This window comes from Anomaloglossus baeobatrachus, chromosome 1 (genome assembly GCF_048569485.1).
Source record: "Anomaloglossus baeobatrachus isolate aAnoBae1 chromosome 1, aAnoBae1.hap1, whole genome shotgun sequence".
Classification (NCBI taxonomy): Eukaryota; Metazoa; Chordata; class Amphibia; order Anura; family Aromobatidae; genus Anomaloglossus; species Anomaloglossus baeobatrachus.
Genome location: NC_134353.1, coordinates 581,148,429 through 581,168,802, shown reverse-complemented (window position 1 = coordinate 581,168,802; position 20,374 = coordinate 581,148,429). Strand labels below are relative to the sequence as shown.

The 20,374-nt window shown below is 43.8% G+C and overlaps 1 protein-coding gene across 3 annotated transcripts in view; it reads left to right on the top strand.

The window, feature by feature from the left end:
• Positions 1-20,374, top strand: part of KANK1 (KN motif and ankyrin repeat domains 1) — a 301,259-nt gene that overhangs the window by 261,496 nt on the left and 19,389 nt on the right. For 2 of the 3 annotated variants that reach the window (XM_075317723.1, XM_075317714.1), the window contains exon 3: positions 1,827-4,442. In XM_075317723.1, coding sequence (XP_075173838.1) covers positions 1,827-4,442 — 2,616 coding nt within the window. Of the gene's footprint in view, positions 1-1,325; positions 1,388-1,826; positions 4,443-20,374 lie in introns of those variants that run through there. The other variant, XM_075317732.1, reaches the window with a different exon arrangement.

Sequence of the window (20,374 nt, the reverse complement as noted above, 5' to 3'; positions counted from 1 at the left end):
ACAAGAAGAAGATCTCCTACCTGTGACCAGATCCAGCTGAGTGGAGTCCCTGAAGGTAATGCACCGACACAACACCTGTGGGGCTTCACACCTGTAATACAAACTTTTTTTTTTTTTTTAATTTTCTGTGTGAAGAACATTTTGTCAAATGTTTATTTTCTAAAGATGACTTTTCTATCTTGCGTAGACACACAATGGCCAGTGTATCGCTTTCATATTGTGATTCTAGAATGCAGCCTTTGTGTAAAGGTGGCCATACACATCAGATTGATGCCTCATGGGTGGGATATTCATGTGTTAAGGGGTGTCCTAAATGTTCACCTGCAGCAGATTGGGCTGTTTCAATATGTCTTTTCTCCTCTCCCCATTGGGAACGTTTGCCTTTTGGAACAGCTGTGGAATGATGACTTTTTAGAGCGGAAGTATTTAATATTAGTATTCGCAAGCATTCCCCATGAATGGCTCCAAAGCTTTTCTCTGTAGCATCTGCTCCTGATGTAAAACGCTGCCTTGGAAAACTATCCTAAAGTGAATTTTATACAATCGTTAATGAGGGACATATGAAAGGCAAGGCAGTTTGTGTCGTAAACCATAAACAGTGTCACAACCGCGAACACTTGGTCATATTGTGTGAGATGTTGTGAAACTCTTGGCTCCGGCCCAGCAAGCATGTGGCTGTCAAAGTTCATGGGAGTTTCACAAGCGCCTGCACCTTTAAGAGCCAGGATGTGGCTTTCAGTGTTTGAAGTGTGACTCTGCAGGGAACAGCTGAGGCTTCAGAGGGTGGTGGAAGCGGAGTGTCCAGCAGAAGGTGCTGCTAAACGGCTGACCTAATGAAAAAGGCTGCCCTGTCCTGCTAAGTTTATACAAATGTGGATTTTTTTTCCTTATGCGGCAAAGGGGGACAAAAATGTGAAAAGGCAGCTGTGAGGTTAGCTGGAAGTGGTGAGGGAGACGGAGCTATGACAGGCACTGTCAGCATGAGCACACAGCGGCTGGATCTGACTGTCTGCAGCACAGCTCCTGGCGTCTACAAGTAAGTCCTTCTATAGAAGCAGCCTCTGTGTTCTTTCCCCTCTCCGTATGTCTGCTTCTGTCATCTAGTGTGAAGTTGGTGGCTATGGCAGAGCAGAAGCTTGTGGGACCCATATTTTTAACTTCCCTGCTATGTGAGCTCAGGCAGTTTCTCTTTCTGCCGTGGCATTTCAGACGACGCTCAGTACTAATCCGTCTGCATGTTTAGTTTGTGTTTGTGACGTGGTGGGCTAAATACCTTCTACCAAAAGATGTAACAACAAGTGAAGGATTCCTCTGCCCGTGGGATTGCCCTTTAACTGCCTTGTCTTTTTTCCATGGAGCCAGTCCTCCTCGATTCCTCAAACAAAAGGTGGGAAACTGCTTGGCTCACCAAGACATATTTTGACTACTTACATATTCGTGTGATGAGTGGGAGGGGAACAGTCGTATGAACATGTTATGTCAGAGATTGCAAATCCACAGCTTTCTCCTTAGGTGACTTGTTTGGAAGCAGTGGAAAATGTCGTACAGTACATCCATGTGAATGTGTTGACCACATAGACGTTAGTGTCTTAATTGTTTAGTCTTCTGTTGACTAATATTTTAAGTAAGTTATCATTTTCATTTCATAAATGGATCAAATCTGTGCGTTGCTGTCCTACAAGAACACAAGGGTGACAGCTAACGATCTGTACCAGTACAACCATTGTGTACAGTATAGAAATGTTAGGTTGGGCTTGTTTGCTTTAGATGTCAGTGTATTTTCCCACATTTCTTAACTTATGGTGTTTTATTTCTTGTTTTTACAGAAAAAGAGGAAAGTGTCTCAAATGGTGACGATGAAAGAGATCCCAAAGTTGCATATTTTGTGGAAACGCCATATGGATACCAGATAGACCTTGACTTTGTGAAGTATGTTGAGGACATACAAAAGGGGAACACCCTGAGGAAAGTAAACATTTTCAAGCGGCACAAGTTGGGTTCCCATTTCTCAGAGGACAAGACGGAAACATGCCAGAGAATTGGATGGCCCTCCACTGAGTCTCTTTCCTCCTCTAACAGTGATGAAAATAAGCGGTGTCCTTCATTAACTGTCAGGCGACATACTGTTTCTGGTTCTGCCAGATCTTCTGCTTCACAAGAAGCCTCTCCAAGCTTTTTAGCCATCCCTGAAAACAAGCCATTAGCGCCACCGTCCCCTCATCTGCCCAAACACAATTTTCATGTTACAAAAACACTAATGGAAACTCGCCGTAGACTAGAACAAGAAAAAGTCATGCAGGTAGCTTCATCTTTCACCGATGTACGAAGGCCCAGGTTGGCAAGTTTTGGGGGAATGGGCTCCACTGGTTCCCTTTCATCATTTACATCAACTTCCCAGCAGGTTCAAAATGGATACCAAGTTAATGGGGATTATAATGCTTTCTTTGCCTCCTCGTTAGGAAGCTCAATTCGTCACAGTCCACTAAGTTCAGGGGTTGCTACACCAGTGACAAATGTCAGTCCCATGCACCTCCAGCATATCAGGGAGCAAATGGCCGTGGCACTTAAACGCCTGAAAGAGCTGGAGGAACAGGTAAAAACTATTCCTATCCTTCAAGTAAAGATTTCAGTATTACAGGAAGAAAAAAGACAGCTAATATCTGAAATTAAAAACCAAAAAGTTAGCAACCAGAATGATGGCACAGGTTTCCGTAAAAGATCCTACAGTGCAGGGAATGCGGCTGGCTTTGAGTCATCACGGACTCCTGTTAAAACTGGTGGGGAATTACATATAGATTCTGAAGAGGAGATAGACGCTCCTGAACAAAATACACATACTCTTAAGGAGTTCAGGCAACTCACGGCTGAGATGCAGGATTTAGAAAAGAAAATCCAAGATAGCAGTTTTGAAGCTTACTGTTCTGCACAGTCTAAGGAAAAGAAAGCTAAAGAAAAAAGTGGTCGTTCTGTTGCTGTTGGTGCTGATGAAAACATGAATGATGTGGTTGTGTATTATAAATCTGCCAAACCCACCAGGGAGATATCTGTGGGTACTGAAATCTGTGTTAAAAGCACTGGCGTGGGGGTAACTGAGGACATGCTTGGGGTAACTACTGATGTTGAAAGAGAAGTTGAACTCCAACAGCAAACAATCGAAGCACTTAAAGATAAAATCTACCGTCTTGAAACAGATTTGAGGGAAACCACCTATGAAATGGAAATGACTAAACTAAAGTTGGAGATACGGGCAGCAGGCTCCAGGAAAGGAGTAGACAAAGCAGTGATGGCTCAGCCCTTAACTTGCAGTAGGATGGTTGAGGCTATAGTAGAAACCAGGGACCAAAATCATGGAGAATATTTAGATGTAGTTGACTCTTCTGTTGGTTGCTGCTTACAAACAAACAGCATTGGAGTTTCATGTAGCCCTTCCCTTCAAAATGCATCTGTGGGCCCTGACTTCCCAATGACTCACTGGATTGTAAAGGAGAGGGTAGAGACTTGTGACAGAAGTGTGGAGCAGGAGCTTAAGATGTGTGACAAATGTGTTGGTGTGGACCAAACCATTTGTGAAACTGAGCTGTGTGTAGAGGACATAAACGAGCTGTCTCAAGACAAGGTTATAATTAAGGATGTGAAATCAGTTGCATGTGGAGATTGTTCCGTGGATGTGATAATTAAACCATTATTGGACTATTATTCACGTGGTGTCAATACAGAACTTGTTACCAAAATGGACTCTGCCATAAACGTGGCTCCTTGGACTACAAATCAGCAAACAAACACAGAATTTGAGGTCTCAAACCAAACCACCAACACAGAGGTGCCAGGTCTCGTTGATGTGAGTACAAGTACTGTCTACAGTATGTACAGCAAGCACACAAACACCGAAAGTGTGGAAATGCGCTCAGTAGCTATAGGAGATGGTAAAGTAAAGGAAATTGATGCCGTACCAAAAACACGTTCCATTGGAGTATGTACGTCGGATTCTGGTTTTGAACATCTTAATTCCATCCGAAAAACCAAAGATTTTGGTGTAGGTCAAATAAATGTCTTTGACAACTTTCTGATTGGAGCAAAGTCACGTAGTATAGCCTGTGGACCTAGTGAGCCTGAACCCGTTTCTGCCCACTCAGGATCTGTAATTGTTGATGAAGTGCCCTCTTCTGCAGTAAAGGAAAATGTATCACATGTTGATTCACCAGCTATAGACCATTACATTGAGCGAGTGCAGAAACTTCTGCAAGAACAGCAGATGCTCCTTGCCGAAAATTACACCGAGCTTGCCGAAACCTTTGGTGAACCATATTCCCAGATTGGGACACTCAACTCCCAGCTTATCAGTACCATCACATCCATTAACTCGGTCATGAAGTATGGCAGCAATGAAGATTTGCAGACTTCAGGACTACAGAAGAAAAGCTTGGAGCTGAATTTATTGTCAGGTAAGATAGCTTCTGGTATGTCAAGACATAGTAGAGACTATAATGATTACTGTACAAGATGTCATGTAGACAACTTATCCAGGGGCCTACATGACACTTCATTACACACTGTGTGTCTATTTTGTACATGGCTACAAGAGCTTCTTACCAAACTCAAAATCAATCCTCATCATTCTCTACAGATTTTCTATTGGTAGCACAGAATATTATATAACGTACTAGACAAACTGAAAGAGACTCAGAATATATGTTAACTATTCTTGAAAATGACAAAATGATTCCTTCTCTGAACATGGGTAATTTTCTTAGATTTTCCCACTCAGTCATTCAAATATAAGTAAGAACGAGGCTCTGGAGTGCCCCAAATAAATAGTGATGGCCACACGTGTGCTCAACCGCTTACATGGTCTGAGGCTTCTCGAGAAAGCCAATAACAGTGGTCAGCTATCCACGGAAATCTCATAAATAATCAATGTAGTGGCCATCTTTCCATTTAGTCCAGGAACTTCCCACCTCTGTTTTTAGGGATTGCTGGAGGTCCTATGAAAAGGCAATGGAATTAACCATTTAATAGCAGTGATGTCTTCTAACCTACAAATGACTTCTTACATTATTTGGAAACTAAGCATCATTCACAGGCCACATTATATAATTACTACACTCATTCCTGACTTCTGAATATACAACATAGGACACGAAAGAGCGGAAATCATCTAGGATTTATGTCATGAAAATACAAGCTATTCCTTCTGAAGAGCTAAATGTCTAATAACCAGTGCTTCTAATGTCACTAGGACTAGGATCCCCTCAATTGTTCATTTGGGATCTCTTCCTAAAGTGTCATGGTAAAACATGACTGCTACTACTCTACCTTATTTCTATGTGGCTGACAGCGATAGCCAAAAAGAGCACTTAGATATAAATGGAGGAGCAGAAGTCATGTCAGACAATGCTGCTCCATATAATCACAGTGAAAGAGAATCGGGAGATGGGGACCCCCATTCTAGGAATGGTGGGGCTCTAATCAAAACGAATGTAATACAGACTAGTGTGAAATGGCGCTAGGTGTTATTCGGCACTTCCTTTTCATCTCTAGAAACTGATAAGTCATGCTAGTTGTGGAGTCTGATCTGGTCGTCCAGGTAGATATCCAGTTTGGATTCATTTTAGCTGAGGACAATCATGTAGTTTATCTCTGCCATTCTAAACTAATATTCAGCACTTCAGAATTGAGGGCAGCAAAACCTGGCTGGATTAAAATGGATTTTGAAATAATGTTAAGGTGAGTCAGATCCTCAGATTAGAGCACAATGCGGATGGGAAATGAGGCTTAGTGCCGCATTACTAAGAGCAAACATGTTCTTGACTTCTACTGGTAAATCCTGGTTCTTTACAAATTATAATATATAAAGAGCATGAACAGGAGTTAGAAGTATATGTATGTGTGTGTGTGTGTGTGTATGTATGTATACGTGTGTGTGTGTACATATATAATATTATATGCGTGTGTGTGTGTATATATATGTATTGCAGTGAAAAAGACATGGGAACACCGATCTACTATGTGAAGACATAACAAAGCTGCCTACTGCAAAAAAGGCATAGGAAAACTACCTACTGTAGTAACTAGAGATGAGCGAACCCAAGGTTCAATGTTCGTACCAAACACAGACTTTACAAAAAAAACCCGAGTTTGGGTACTTTACTTGTGCAAACCACTCTCACGAGCATCGCCGTGCTCAGGTACGCTTGGTGTTCAGCTCAGTGGGAGCCACTTGCAGTGTTTGAACGGCTCACACTGAGGGTAATAACAGCATGACCAGATGTAGTGTGCATGAAAGAAGTTGAAAAACCCTGCCCACCTGCCCTCGGAAGTGATCTGTTTATGGCTGGCTGCATGTGGCCAGAGACCCGAACTGCCAAGTTAGTGACTTAAATGGGGGTTCAGGTCAAATCTGGGTCCCAAACCAAACTTTCTCTAAAGTCTGGCTGAACCTGCCAAACTGCACTTGCACAGGTCCGCTCATCTCTAGTAGTAACACATATGGATTCTCCCTACTATAATAAGACTTCCCACCAAGCTTCCCACCGCCACTGACTGTAGGCAAGCACCCCACCACCGCTAGCCGTAGGTTAGCTGCCCACCGCCCTTGGCAGTTGGCAAGCTCCTTACCGCCCTTGGCCGTTGGCAAGCTCCCTACTGCCCTTGGCCATCGCCAAGCTCCCAAAAGAAGTATGAAGCATTCATTTGTTTTTACACTTCTTATTCGTGGACTTGAACTTGTTAACTCTTGGTCGCCTATACAGTACATTGCATATACCGTATATCATAAAATTGCTGCTCTCCCATGAAGCTCGGCCACTGCAATAACACCATGATAGACTTTGAGGTCTTCAGAGGGCTCCCAGCTTCCATGGCAATCCATCAGCAAACTAAAATGGCATTGCACAGGGTGCCAATAGGTCCAAACTGATGACCGCCATAATGGAGGCCTTTTTCTGATAACACAGTAAATCCTAAGGACCATTGCACATCATCTACTCACAGTATTAATTAGCCACCACACGCACATCAGCAGCTGCTGAGTCCGCTCCATATATTGATGGCTCACAGCAGACATTCATGCACGGTTAGTCATCGCTAATGGGTTAACAGGGTTGTCCAGGCTTATGATATTGATGACCTACCCACGTGCTTTATAGATGAGTGCGCTCAGTTACCACCTGAGCCTCTGCACATGTTGCACCTCTGCTTACGGTAGGTTATCAATATTAGATCAGTGATGGTCTGACACCCAGCACTCAAACTGATGGATGGTTTACAATTCCAAGAGTGAATGGAGCTGGAGCAGCACAGCTTTTACTGTGTACTGGTCACTGAACTGCGCTCAGGTGCTATTGAAGTCAGTAGGAGCAGTTCCCTGCACCACACAGTGAACACAGCTGTACTGTCTGCTCCATTCACCATTTATATCCAGCCCTGGCCGGAGCTGAAAATCACTTACTGGGGGCCACGTTTTAGACCCTCAATGATTTCATATTGATAATTTCTATCTTAAGACTATGTTCACACACTGCATCTTTTATTGTGTTTTTGATGTACTTTTGAGGTCACAAAGATGCACCTATATGCATGCATTTCCTCCTCCCAGCAAAGTCTGAGATTGCTATTTTGCTGTCCACACTGGGCATCTTTTTTTGGCTGCATCTAGGCAGCATGTCAATTCTTTTTTCAATCCTTCCAGTCAATAGATTTGACTTAAAAAACGCATTGGACATAATGCTGTAAAAACGTGTCAAAAACGCATGCGTTTTTTGGGGCCAAAAATGCTGCATCTTTGTGGTTACAAAAGATGCAGTGTGTGAATATAGCCTTAGAATGAGGTATAAATATCATAAGATCCAATGGCCCCTTTAACTTTTGGTTATCAATAACAACAACCTTACCCTTGAACATACCTGTACTTAGGAGGTTATGCCATGTGGACATACCTTTATGCCCAGATGCTCACACATGCAAAGGAAGCTGCTTTAGGGAAAGCTCTGATACCCAGCTGATTATAGGGAACCAACTGTCACGTGGTTCATGGCGCGCAATCCACAGGCAGCAGGAATCATTATCTGGCTGTGCGATTGCATCCAGGCATATTATTTGCTCACAGTGCACCAGCATTTCAGAGACTACCTACTTTGAACATCCGGCCAGGGATGAGCTTTAGTCCGGCTCTTCCTCTGGATGACTCTTCTAAGCTGCGCTCCAATTGATTGACAGGTCTCTTCCACATTTACCTGTCAATCAACGCTAGCAGCACAGGGGAGAGCCACCCGGGGGTACGGCACCAGAGTAGTCTCATCCCTGGCCACCACGATCTGTAAAGTATGCCCTCTATTGAATGCCGGAGCATTGCATAGGAAATGATGTATCTGGCTGCAGTCATGCACAGCTATGCAGCCTAGCTCAAACCATCAGCAGCATGAATCGGGGGAATCTGTCAGAAATTCTTTCAAATTATAATATTTCTTAGCCTTTCTCTACATTTATAGGATATTAAATATATTATTAATAATTTTTATTTCTATAGCACCAACGTATTCTGAAGAACTTTGCAATTCAGAGACTATAGTAATCAGCAGTATAATATATGCTGATTACTCAATATGGATGATCGAGATTCCATAGTTTGCAATGGGAATCCATCATATATCTCTTTACCATGGCTTCCAATGGGTTCACTGCTTTAATTGATAGCTTGCAGTGGCTTAGGCTGCTTTCACACATCCGGCTTTTGTTGAGCAGCACAATACGGCGCTCTGCAGAAAAAACGCAACCGGGTTTTTTTGCCGCCGGTTGCGTTTTTTCCGCATAACTTGCATTAGCGCCATATTGTGCCGCATGGCCTTGCGTTGCGTCCGGTTTTTGCCACATGCGGCATATTTAGCTAAAGAGGCTCCCGGATGGAACGTTGCCTGGCACGTTTTTTTTGTGCAGCGAAAAAACTGCATCGCGATGGATCCAGCGCAATGCGGCACGATTTACAATGCAAGCCTATGGACGCCGGATGCGGCGTCCTGTGTCAAAAACTGCATCTGGCCACTGGATGCGGTTTTTGCACTGTGCATGCTCAGTATCAAGCCGCATCCGTCAAAAAACGGACGGGCCGCATGGAAAAACTCATGCAACGGATCCGTTTTTTTCGCCGCATCCGTTGCATAGGTTTTTGAGCCGGATTGAGCCACACTGCAAAAAACCGGATGTGTGAAAGCAGCCTTATAGATAGATACCTGCTGCCATGTGTGGCACTTTCACATACTAGGCTTTGCACAGCATTTGGCCATTGAAACCAGAGGGCTCTATCTGTTTTAGCTGTGCTCCTTTACTGTAGTCATGTTTGAGCTGAGTTGAGGAGAGCCCTTTCCGAGTGTAAGATGTTGCAGTCCTGGGAGGAAGTTTCAGCAGTCTGTGTTCCGTTTTAGCTGATAAACATTAACTGTTGGAAGATAGCTATATAATTCTCTATATTCTACACTGTATAAAGACAGATTCTCACCAAGTTAGGTCCAGTCGCAAGTGAAGCTTGAAGGATATGTACTGTATAATACTGTATCTAAAATAAAATATCTGATGTTGGTGGGATTCTCTCCACTTCTGCAGGAGCGCACTGCTCCCCTGCCTCCTGAGGATGGTGTGCTCCTGCTTGATTGACAGTTCATACCAGTAGCATAGTTGAACTTGAACTCTGCCGCTCGTTGCTCCTCTCTGTGGTAAATTTGCCTTTGGACCATTTGAGGAGCACATATTCATATTGATGTTGACCGGGATCAGGAGCTAATCCCACAAGTTTTTAAGAGCGCGATGCTTACAAGCTGTATTGGAAAGCGCTTGTAAGCACTGTGAACATAACATTCACCAACTGCGGCTAGATGACAGCAGGGGACCGTAACCTAGGCAAAATGCAGTAAACAATAACATAATCGCTCTGTTATGGCTCGTTTGCAATGCATGATGAGCATGGGTAAAGGACCGGCAGTGTGCTTGCCAGGGGACTGTCATTTATAAGATTACACAGGCTCACCAGGCTTCAGCTACACAGCGACCAGTCTGTAATACATTGTTCAGTCCTCATAGGCTGCCATTGTTCTCTGCAGCACAGGTCCTGTTTACAGAGAATGATGCGCTGTTATGAATCACAGAAGATCGTTTCATCCAACGAATGGGCATTTTGTTTGTTCTTGAGGTGATAGACTGTTTACACTGCTTGATTATCACAAAACTAGTGTTCTTAGGCACACTTGCTCACAATTGTGCAGTGTAAATGGACGTTAAGAGCAGAGAGAATTCTCTTTATCAAGTAAATTGCAAAGTTCCTTGTTTTATCAGCACTTTGCATTTTTACCCATATAAGAACATGGGATTAACCCTTGTGCAAAACATGGGAATTGCCTAATATAAAAATGAAGACTTTTATCTGTAGCCTGTAAGATTTGTGCTCCTGAGTTTAGCTCATTTTGCACCAAGTTGTACATAGTTGATTTTATTGCAGGGTTTTTATGCTCTGTATATTTTGTTTTCTTTTACTGCGTGTTCCTCTTATTGTACAGTTCTTATTTTACTACAGGATTTCATAGTGAATCCCACAAGCAGTCATTCTGCATCATATATATACATATACATTGTCACATTGTGACCAAATGCAGATATGTGAGCAAGGCTAAGCCATGACAAGTTTTCAGGCTTCAAATACAGTGAAGAATTTGCCCTTGTTCAGTCCAGCCCAACTCTAAACACATAGGGTAGGTGCCCACGATCAAGGTTATGTGGTGTTCTGGATGAAGCGCATTTTCCCTGCATTCTCCCGCGCAGGAGACTCAAGCGTCTCCACAAAAGAAGTTGACATGTTGCAGATAGGAAACTGCACTGCAGGTCTCTTTACACAGCGTTCTAAAGATTTCTATTTAAAGGAATCTGTCACCGGGTTTTTGCCCCTTAATCTGAGAGCAGTATAATGTAGGGGCAGAGATCCTGATTCCAGCGATTACTGAACTTTGATAAAATCACTGATTATTCAGCAGTAGATTATCATTAGAGGATTACTTGTCGTGCTGCCAGGTAGTCCAGAATATTCATGAGCTCTGTGTAACTGCTAGATCTGCAGCAGAGAAAACATTGATTTTATCAAAATGGCAGCAAGCGGCTCAATAAGTGACACATCGCTGGAATCCGGGACTCAGTCTCTACATTATGCTGCTCTCAGATGGGGGAGCTAAAACCTGGTGACAAATTCCCTTCAATCCCATCTACTGTGCAAGTACACAGGGAAAATACATTGCATCCAAAACACTACTGATCCAAATCGTGGGCCTGAACCCTTACACGAATGAAATGCAGAAACCTTGAGAATGTGAATTCAGCATGAGAAATATTTGAGGTTTTAGAGGATAAAATAAACTTATCTAATATCATTGAGTAGACAAACAACACTTTGCAATACATTGATATCATGTGTACTGTATTTTCCTATACAAGCAGGTATGTCCGGTGTAACGGTGTTGATATACTGTATGAAGATGTATTTGGGGCTAACATTGAACAAATTATTTGCACTAATCCTGACAATTCCTTAAAGAGGTAAGATATAACGTGCTTCACTCCTGGCCGGAGCAGAAATCAGTGCCCCTCTTCAGTATGAAAATACCATTGTAGGATTCTAGAGAGGATGGAGGTAAGACCAGCAGGGCCCGGCCGGAGTGACAAGGGCCATCTGTTCAGCAGAGGCTCTATTCGCCTTCACACTATGTGACTACTCATAACATGAAGCTTCCGGTATGAGAGGTGTGCTATTTATGTGTCTGCTCTGACAGCAGGAAGCGCCCTGTTCCTTCATCTATAGAGGTATGACATTTCTTCTGTATCCCAGCACAACTATCATCTGTGAATGGAAGGTATTGTATAAAGTGGCAACACTTAAAGGGTTTTTCCCACGAACAAAGTTCAATTTAATCTACAGATATTGAAGTAATAATAATTTCCACAATTAGATGATGTGTTTTTAACAAAATGTTCCTGTGCTGAGATACTCTCATATATGTCCTTGCTATGTACTGTGTAATGGCAGTGTCTGACCGTACAGGGACATGGTCTGATCATACCACAGCTTCTGGGCAGGGGAGGACACAAAAGAGAGTTTAGAGACAGCACAGCACAGGATCACAAATAATTTTTTCTTTAAGGAAAAAGATTTTTTTTTTATAACAGGTAAGGAAATGTTTTAACTCACAGAATCAGCTATGATCCTGTGCTGTGCTCTCTTTATACTTTTTACTTCCTCCCCGGCCCAGTAGCTTTGGTATGATCAGACCGTGTTGCTGTATGGTCAGACATGGCCATTACACAGCACATAGCAGGGGCACATATGAGTATCTCAGCATAGGAACATTTTTTTTTTTTTGTAAAACAGATCTATTTGTGGAACTTATTATTATTCCAAAATCTATTGATTACAATCCTGGGATGACCCCTTTTAAAGACTATTGCCCAGATTCATTTAGACTGGTGATGTGCACGCCATGTAATGAATTTGCTGCATCTCACAACTTTCATCTCCAGCAGTAACCTGTCAAGGATTGGGGTTCATCTCTGGTATAAGTTATGTCACTATAGTGGCGTAAACTTGTGAATTTGATGGGGGGCTTAGCCATGCGGCGTCCCGCCCATGCTTTGACCATATTACCGCAGCTGGCCGACACTGGCATAAAAACACCAAAAGTCACTATTTTTGCTCAACTTCTGAATTGCTCAAAAATGTTGTGACTTCTTAAAGTGTTTTATGCCAGAATAGTTTCATAAAAAGCATATTGAGCCTGTCCCATAGTGATTAAAACTAAATTTTAATATGAAGTATACAGCTCTTTGTTAAAGATTATATTAGTTGATGATCCTATGAAATCGTTCTTCTTACTGACTCTCCAGTTTATAAATCTGATTTTATTAAACATTTGAAGGTAATTCTTAATATAAGGAGTCCTGTGTTCCTGAATCCCCATCTCTTGGTCAGAGCTTTATAAGGCCCTGTGCACACGCTGAGGTTATTGACGCAGTTTTTTTTTTTTAAAAAAATATGCATCAAAAGCTGCATGCCTTTCCTGAAGCCAGCAAAGTCTATGGGAATTTAAATTTGCTGTGCACACGGTGCGTTTTTTTTCCGGGCGCTTTTGGTGCAGAAAAATCTGCAGCATGTCAATTATTGGTCAGGTTTAGCAGCGTTTTTTTACCCATTGACTTTTTTGATGGCCCAAAAACCGCGACAAAATTGCATCTGGTTTTGACGCAATTTTTTGTCACAGCATGCAGATCTGGTGCAGAATATTTCTGCACCAAATCTGTAGCGTGTACACATAGCCTAAGGGAACGTGCCCACGATCAGGATCCGCTGCATCCTGGACGTGACAGGTCCTGACCTGCAGGGCTGCGAGTCTCCTCCGCAGTAGAACGCAGGAGACCGCAGCTGCCCGTTTCCATGATCAGGGTTCGGTGCGCTGCGGTCTCACGCTTGTGTTCTCCCTATGGAGGACGCGTGTGACTCTGCAGCAAAGAATTGACATGCTGTGTCTCAGAAAGTCGCACCACAGGTCAGTTTTCGCTGCGGGCCACACACACACAGTGGGCATGGGATTCCTCGATATCCCATCGACTGTGCTTGTACTGTACAACACAGCATTTTGGACGCAGCTGAAGCATGCTGTGTCCAAAGCGCTGCTAACACTGATCATGGGCACACAGTCTTAGTGGTTACATATAGCGTTTCTCCCTGGAGGAGGTGTCCTGTGTGACGCTGACATTCCAATGGTGTGTGTCTGTGTCTGTGTCTGTGTCTGTGTGTGTGTCTGTGTGTGTGTCTGTGTGTGTGTCTGTGTGTGTGTCTGTCTCTGTATGTATGTGACTGTCTAAAAACGGTTTTGAGCTTTCTATCCCTGTGATGTATATTTCTGACATAATGAAGCTGCCTCGCTGTACGTATAGGTAAATAATGCCTGCTCTGCTGCCCTGTACATGAACATAAGCTTAAAGAATGGTTATACAATGCCCTATACTATAGTATGATAGCCTGTAATTGCTTCGCTATGGTGGTGCAACAGTTAATGCGCTAATGGCAGCAGTCTGTATTTGCCAAGCAAAGTAGTTGTTACCTGTGATTGAGTCCTCCAGAGAAAACAGACAACCCGGACATTCCTGTGACATGATGGCTGCTCCGTCAATAAATATCCTTCTATTTCTGTTTGGGAAATAAATGAGGGAGGCTAAAACTGGGCACACTGCAGTCCTATGTAAGGAGACAGTGCCTACATTTGTCAGCCTAGTTAAATGATTCATGTGGCTTTGTTTGTTTTTTGTTAAGCTACAGTAGATCTAATCTAAGTAGATTAGAAAAATTATCTTTAAAGGGAATTTGTGAGCAGGTTATATAAACTAATCTAGTAGCAGCACAATGTAGGGCCAGAGACCCTGATTCTAGTGATATATCACTTACTAGGCTGCTTGCTTTAGTGTTGATAATTTCCTGCTGATAAAACTAATTTTTATCACTAGATGATTAGGAAACCTGTTGCCGTGTAGTTCTCCATATTCCTAACCTTTGTGTAACCCCGCCCCCACAACTGATTGCCAGATCTCTGTGTACACTGTGCATAGGCATAAAGCTGCCAATCGGTGGTATGGGTGGGGTTATACAGAGCTCATCATTGAGAAAACTGCTAAATCTAAATCCAGTGCCTAGCCACGTGTATGCAGGTCATGATGTGTGTTCTGGGGCATTGTCTATGATGAGCGGTATGGCTCGCCATGTCTGTGAAAGTGTGCAGCTTCTTATTGTGGACAGCTGATTGTTACCGCTCCTTGCAGGATGTGCATCCTGTGTATTGAGCTCTGAACACAAGCAGCACTGCTTAATGAGTGCTATCAGAAATTACATCAAGAAAGGTATTTACAGTGCTCACTCTGTGCATAAATCATTGTCACATGCCTAAAGGTCTGTAGCAAAGCTGGGGATATGACCTTGAGTGGCACGGTCACCATCTGAGCCTAGCCTTGTATCAAACTAAAGATACAAAGTAGCCAGTTTGCCCTTAAAGGGCTTGTCCAGTTAAGTCAACCCAATGCCCATATAATCTATTAGCGAATACTGATTATTACAGACTAGTTGTCTGTTTAGCACTTTCTTTTTTACTGTAGCCTTCACTGATGAACAGCTCATCTTTAGTAAATCAACTGATGACACACTGTTTAAGTCCCTCAACCCCTGCAGCCAATCAAAGACCGCAGTGGTCCTGTAACAGGTCAAGCGTGATGTCAAAACTGCTGGTGCTGACGCAGGCCACTCTGCAATCTGCGCTGAATCCACAGGGGAGAGCAGGTGAGTATAAGAGACATTATTTTCAGAGAATCCAAGCCCTAGCCAACATTGTATTTAGACCAGGCAAACCCTTTAAGGGCACAACCAATATAGCTGCACATCCTACATTTTAGTTTTGTAGTATAGTCCCCTAGTCAAACCTTGGTATCTACTTTAACCTGTGGTTTACATATATAAGACTGATTTTGAGTTAAAAACAAACAAGTGAGTATAAGAAGACTACAGATTCTTCTTCACTCCGAGAACGCTTGCGACGTAGTGCCTGGTGTAGGTGGTGACATGTCGTCTACACACTGACTGCAGCTGTAAGCTGCCACTGTCTGATGTGCTGTCTGTATGGATGGCAGGTTAGTGACCTCAGTGGGTCTTTAGATGGTTTGAGGTTTGAATAAAATGGTTTGGGAACCTCTACCAATAAACTGGCAGCTATCCCTTCTGCCAGGGTTAAAGGAAATCTGACAACACTTTTTTGCTACCTTATCTGAGAGCCGCGTGAATGTAGGCAAAGAGAATCTAAATCCAATGATGTATCACTTAGATTACTGGGTGCAGCGGGTAACACACATTCAGAATTTTTAGATTTATCAATGCAGCAGGGCTGAGAGAGCTGTCCTGCCTACACCAGGCTCTGTAGGTATTGAATATTGGCAATGAGGTGCCAATCAGAGGGACAACATGGCCATCCACACTAATGTTCCTGCTGCTTAAACATTACAAATAAAAAGCACAGACCTTGACAAGACATGCATCCCTGAATTTTATCTTTTAATCCTTACAGCTTGCTGTCTTCAGCTTACATAGCAAAAACCAGCCGACAAGATTCCCTTTTAGTTGCCCTCCCACTCCAGTGTTACTTCTTTGTTTTGTGATCATATTGGACAATATGGAATATAATGGGAAAAAACTGACCATGCTTGAGGTATTTGTTATTTTATACACTGCTGATTTTGCAAGTTTTCCCACCTATAAAGAATGGAGAGGTCTGTAAGTTTTATTGTAGGTACACTTCAACTGTGACAGACGGAATAAAAAAAAAATCCTGAAAATCCGATTGTTGGATTTTGAAATAATTAATTTGCATTTTATTGCATGAAGTATTTGATACAATAGAAAAACAGAGTTTGAGCTTCCTCCAAAGATTTTCTATTGGGTTCAGGTCTGGAGACTGATAGGCCACTCCAGCACCTTGAAATTCTTCTTACAGAGCTACTCCTTAGTTGACCTGGCTGTGTGTTTAAGGTTTTTGTCATGCTGGAATACCCAGCGACGGCCCATCTTCAATGCTCTAATGCCTGCTTTACACGCTTCAATAAATCTTTCAATCCGTCGTCGGGGTCAAGTTGTAAGTGACGCACATCCTGCATCGTTCGTGACGTATTTGCGTGTGACACCTACGTGCAATCAAGATTGAACTAAAATACGGTGATCGCATACACGTCGTTTATTCCTCATACATTGGGCGTTTTGTTGTATGAACCTAGTGAATTGTAACGTGTGACATCCCTCATACGATTTTGGTGTCTGTGGCTATGTGCGCAGGTGTGCGCTCTGCACCGCAGCTTAAAAAAGGTCCGCTTCAGAGCGCAGCTGAAAAGCTGCGTTCTGAAGCGCCTCACAATGTCTGTCATGCACTAATCTCTGTCAGTCGGTCACTATCTCTGTCCCTCACTCTCTGTCCATGTCAGTCTATCCCCCTCTCTCATATACTCACCGATCCCCGATCCCCGGCTCTGCACGGCATTCACACTGCTCCGGCGGCTTTTACTGTTTTGAAAAAGCCGGCCGCCCATTAAACAATCTCATATTCCCTGCTTTACCCGCCCACCGGCGCCTATGATTGGTTACAGTGAGACACGCCCCCACGCTGAGTGACAGGTGTCACACTGCACCCAATCACAGCAGCCGGTGGGCGTGTCTATTCTGTGCAGTGAAATAAATAATTAAATAATTTAAAAAAACGGCGTGCGGTCCCCCCAATTTTAAAACCAGCCAGATAAAGCCATACGGCTGAAGGCTGGTATTCTCAGGATGGGGAGCTCCACGTTATGGGGAGCCCCCCAGCCTAACAATATCAGCCAACAGCCGCACAGAATTGCCGCATATATTATATGCGGCAGTTCTGGGACTGTACCCGGCTCTTCCCGATTTGCCCTGGTGCGTTGGCAAATCGGGGTAATAAGGAGTTATTGGCAGCCCATAGCTGCCAATAAGTCCTAGATTAATCATGTCAGGCGTCTATGAGACACCCTCTATGATTAATCTGTAAATTACAGTAAATAAACACACACACCCGAAAAATCCTTTATTAGAAATAAAAAACACAAACATATACCCTGGTTCACCACTTTAATCAGCCCCAAAAAGCCCTCCTTGTCCGGCGTAATCCAGGATGGTCCAGCGTCGCATCCAGTGCTGCTGCATGGAGGTGACCGGAGCTGCAGCAGACACAGCCGCTCCGGTCACCTCCACACAGCAAATGAAGACAGCCGGCGATCAGCTGAGCTGTCACTGAGGTTACCCGCTGTCACTGGATCCAGCGGTGGATGCAGCGGTGGCCGCGGGTAACCTCAGTGACAGCTCAGCTGATCGCGCTACTCACCTCAGTTGCTGCGTGGAGGTGAGAGGAGCAGCGGTGAGTAGCGCGATCAGCTGAGCGGTCACTGAGCTTACCCGCGGCCACCGCTGCATCCACCTCTGGATCCAGTGACAGCGGGTAACCTCAGTGACAGCTCAGCTGATCGCGCGGCTGTCTTCATTTGCTGTGTGGAGCTGATAGGAGCGGCGGTGTATTCTGCAGCTCCTGTCACCTTCATGCAGCACAGCTGGACGCGACGCTGGACCATCCTGGAGTACGCCGGACAAGGAGGGCTTTTTGGGGCTGATTAAAGTGGTGAACCAGGGTATATGTTTGTGTTTTTTATTTCTAATAAAGGATTTTTCGGGTGTGTGTGTTTATTTACTGTAATTTACAGATTAATCATGGAGGGTGTCTCATAGACGCCTGACATGATTAATCTAGGACTTATTGGCAGCTATGGGCTGCCAATAACTCCTTATTACCCCGATTTGCCAACGCACCAGGGCAAATCGGGAAGAGCCGGGTACAGTCCCAGAACTGCCGCATCTAATGTATGCGGCAATTCTGGGCGGCTGTTGGCTGATATTGTTAGGCTGGGGGGCTCCCCATAACGTGGAGCTCCCCATCCTGAGAATACCAGCCTTCAGCCGTATGGCTTTATCTGGCTGGTTTTAAAATTGGGGGGACCGCACGCCGTTTTTTTTTAATTATTTAATTATTTATTTCACTGCACAGAATAGACACGCCCACCGGCTGCTGTGATTGGGTGCAGTGTGACACCTGTCACTCAGCGTGGGGGCGTGTCTCACTGTAACCAATCATAGGCGCTGGTGGGCGGGGAAAGCAGGGAATACGAGATTGTTTAATGGGCGGCCGGCTTTTTCAAAACAGTAAAAGCCGCCGGAGCAGTGTGAATGCCGTGCAGCGTCGGGGATCGGTGAGTATATGAGAGACGGCTGCTCAATTCACTTACTCAGGAGTTTAGTGGTCACCGGTGAATCCTTCACAGGTGACCGCTAATCAGGACGCGACACAGACAGAGCCGCAGCATGACAATGAAGTCGGGTGAAGTTCACCCGAGTTCATTCTGACAGTGCGGCTCTGTCTGTGTCTGCTGTCATCTGCCATTCAGCTCTGCTACATGGCTGTCTGTGTCTGCTGTTAGCGGCCATGTAGCAGAGCTAAATGGCAGATGACATAGTAAAAACGCATCCCTACACATTACACACGCTTGGCAAGTCAATAAATAAAAAAAAAAGGGTGTCCAATGCATACGTCACAGAACACATGATCTAAAGGATCGCACATAACATTGATCAATTTAACATAGACTACTAACGCACGTGTGACAGCAAATGAACGACCTACGTGCAATCTCATTCAATCGCATATGCGACCTGGGCGTGTCACATCGCATACGAGATCGCACACCTAATTGTAAGGTGTAAAGCTGGCTTAACTGGGGGAACGAGATTATTGGCCAAAATCTCGCGATACATTACCCCATACATTCTCCCTCCATACGGTGCAGTTGTCTTGTCTCCTTTGCAGAAAAGCACTCTCAAAGAATGATGTTTCCACCCCCATATGTTTGTGACAGTGTTCTTTGGGTCAGACTCATCCTTTTTCTTCCTCCAAACACGGCAAGGGGAGTTAATACCAAAAGGTTCTATTTTGGTCTCATCTGACCACATAACCTTCTCCTATACCTCTTCTGCATCATCCAGATGGTCATTGGCGAACTTAAAACAGGCCTGGATGTGTGCTGGCATGAGCAGGGGGACCTTGTGTTGTGTATTACTAATAGTAATAGTTGAGACGCTGTCCCAGCTCTCTTCAGGTCATTGACTAGGACCTCTTATGTAGTTCTGGGCTGATTCCTGACCTTTCTCAGAATCATCCTTACCCCACTAGGCGAGATCTTGCATGGAGTCCCAGACAGAGTCAAATTGACAGTAACCTTGTTTTTTCCATTTTCTAATAATTGCGCCAACAGTTGTGGCCTTCTCGCCAAGCTGCTTGCCTAGTATTCTGTAGCCCATGTCAGCCTTGTGCAGGTCTACAATATTGTCCCCGGTGTCCTTAGACAGCTCTTTGGTCTTGGCTATGGTGGAGAGGTTGGAGTGTGATGATTGAGTGTGTGGACAGGTGTCTGTTATACAGGTAATGGGTTCAAACAGGTGCAATGAATACAGGTAATGAGTGCAGAGTAGGAGGGCTTCTTAAAGAAAAAAATAACAGGTCTATGAGAGCCAAAATTCCTGCTGGTTTTTAGCTGATCCAATACTTATTTCATGCAATAAAATGCAAATTATTAAAAAATTCCTACAATGTGATTTTCTGGATTTTTTTTTTCTATTCTGCCTGTTACAGTTGAAGTGTACTTACGATAGAAATGACAGACCTTTCCATTGTTTGTAGGTGGGAAAACTTGCTAAATCAGCAGT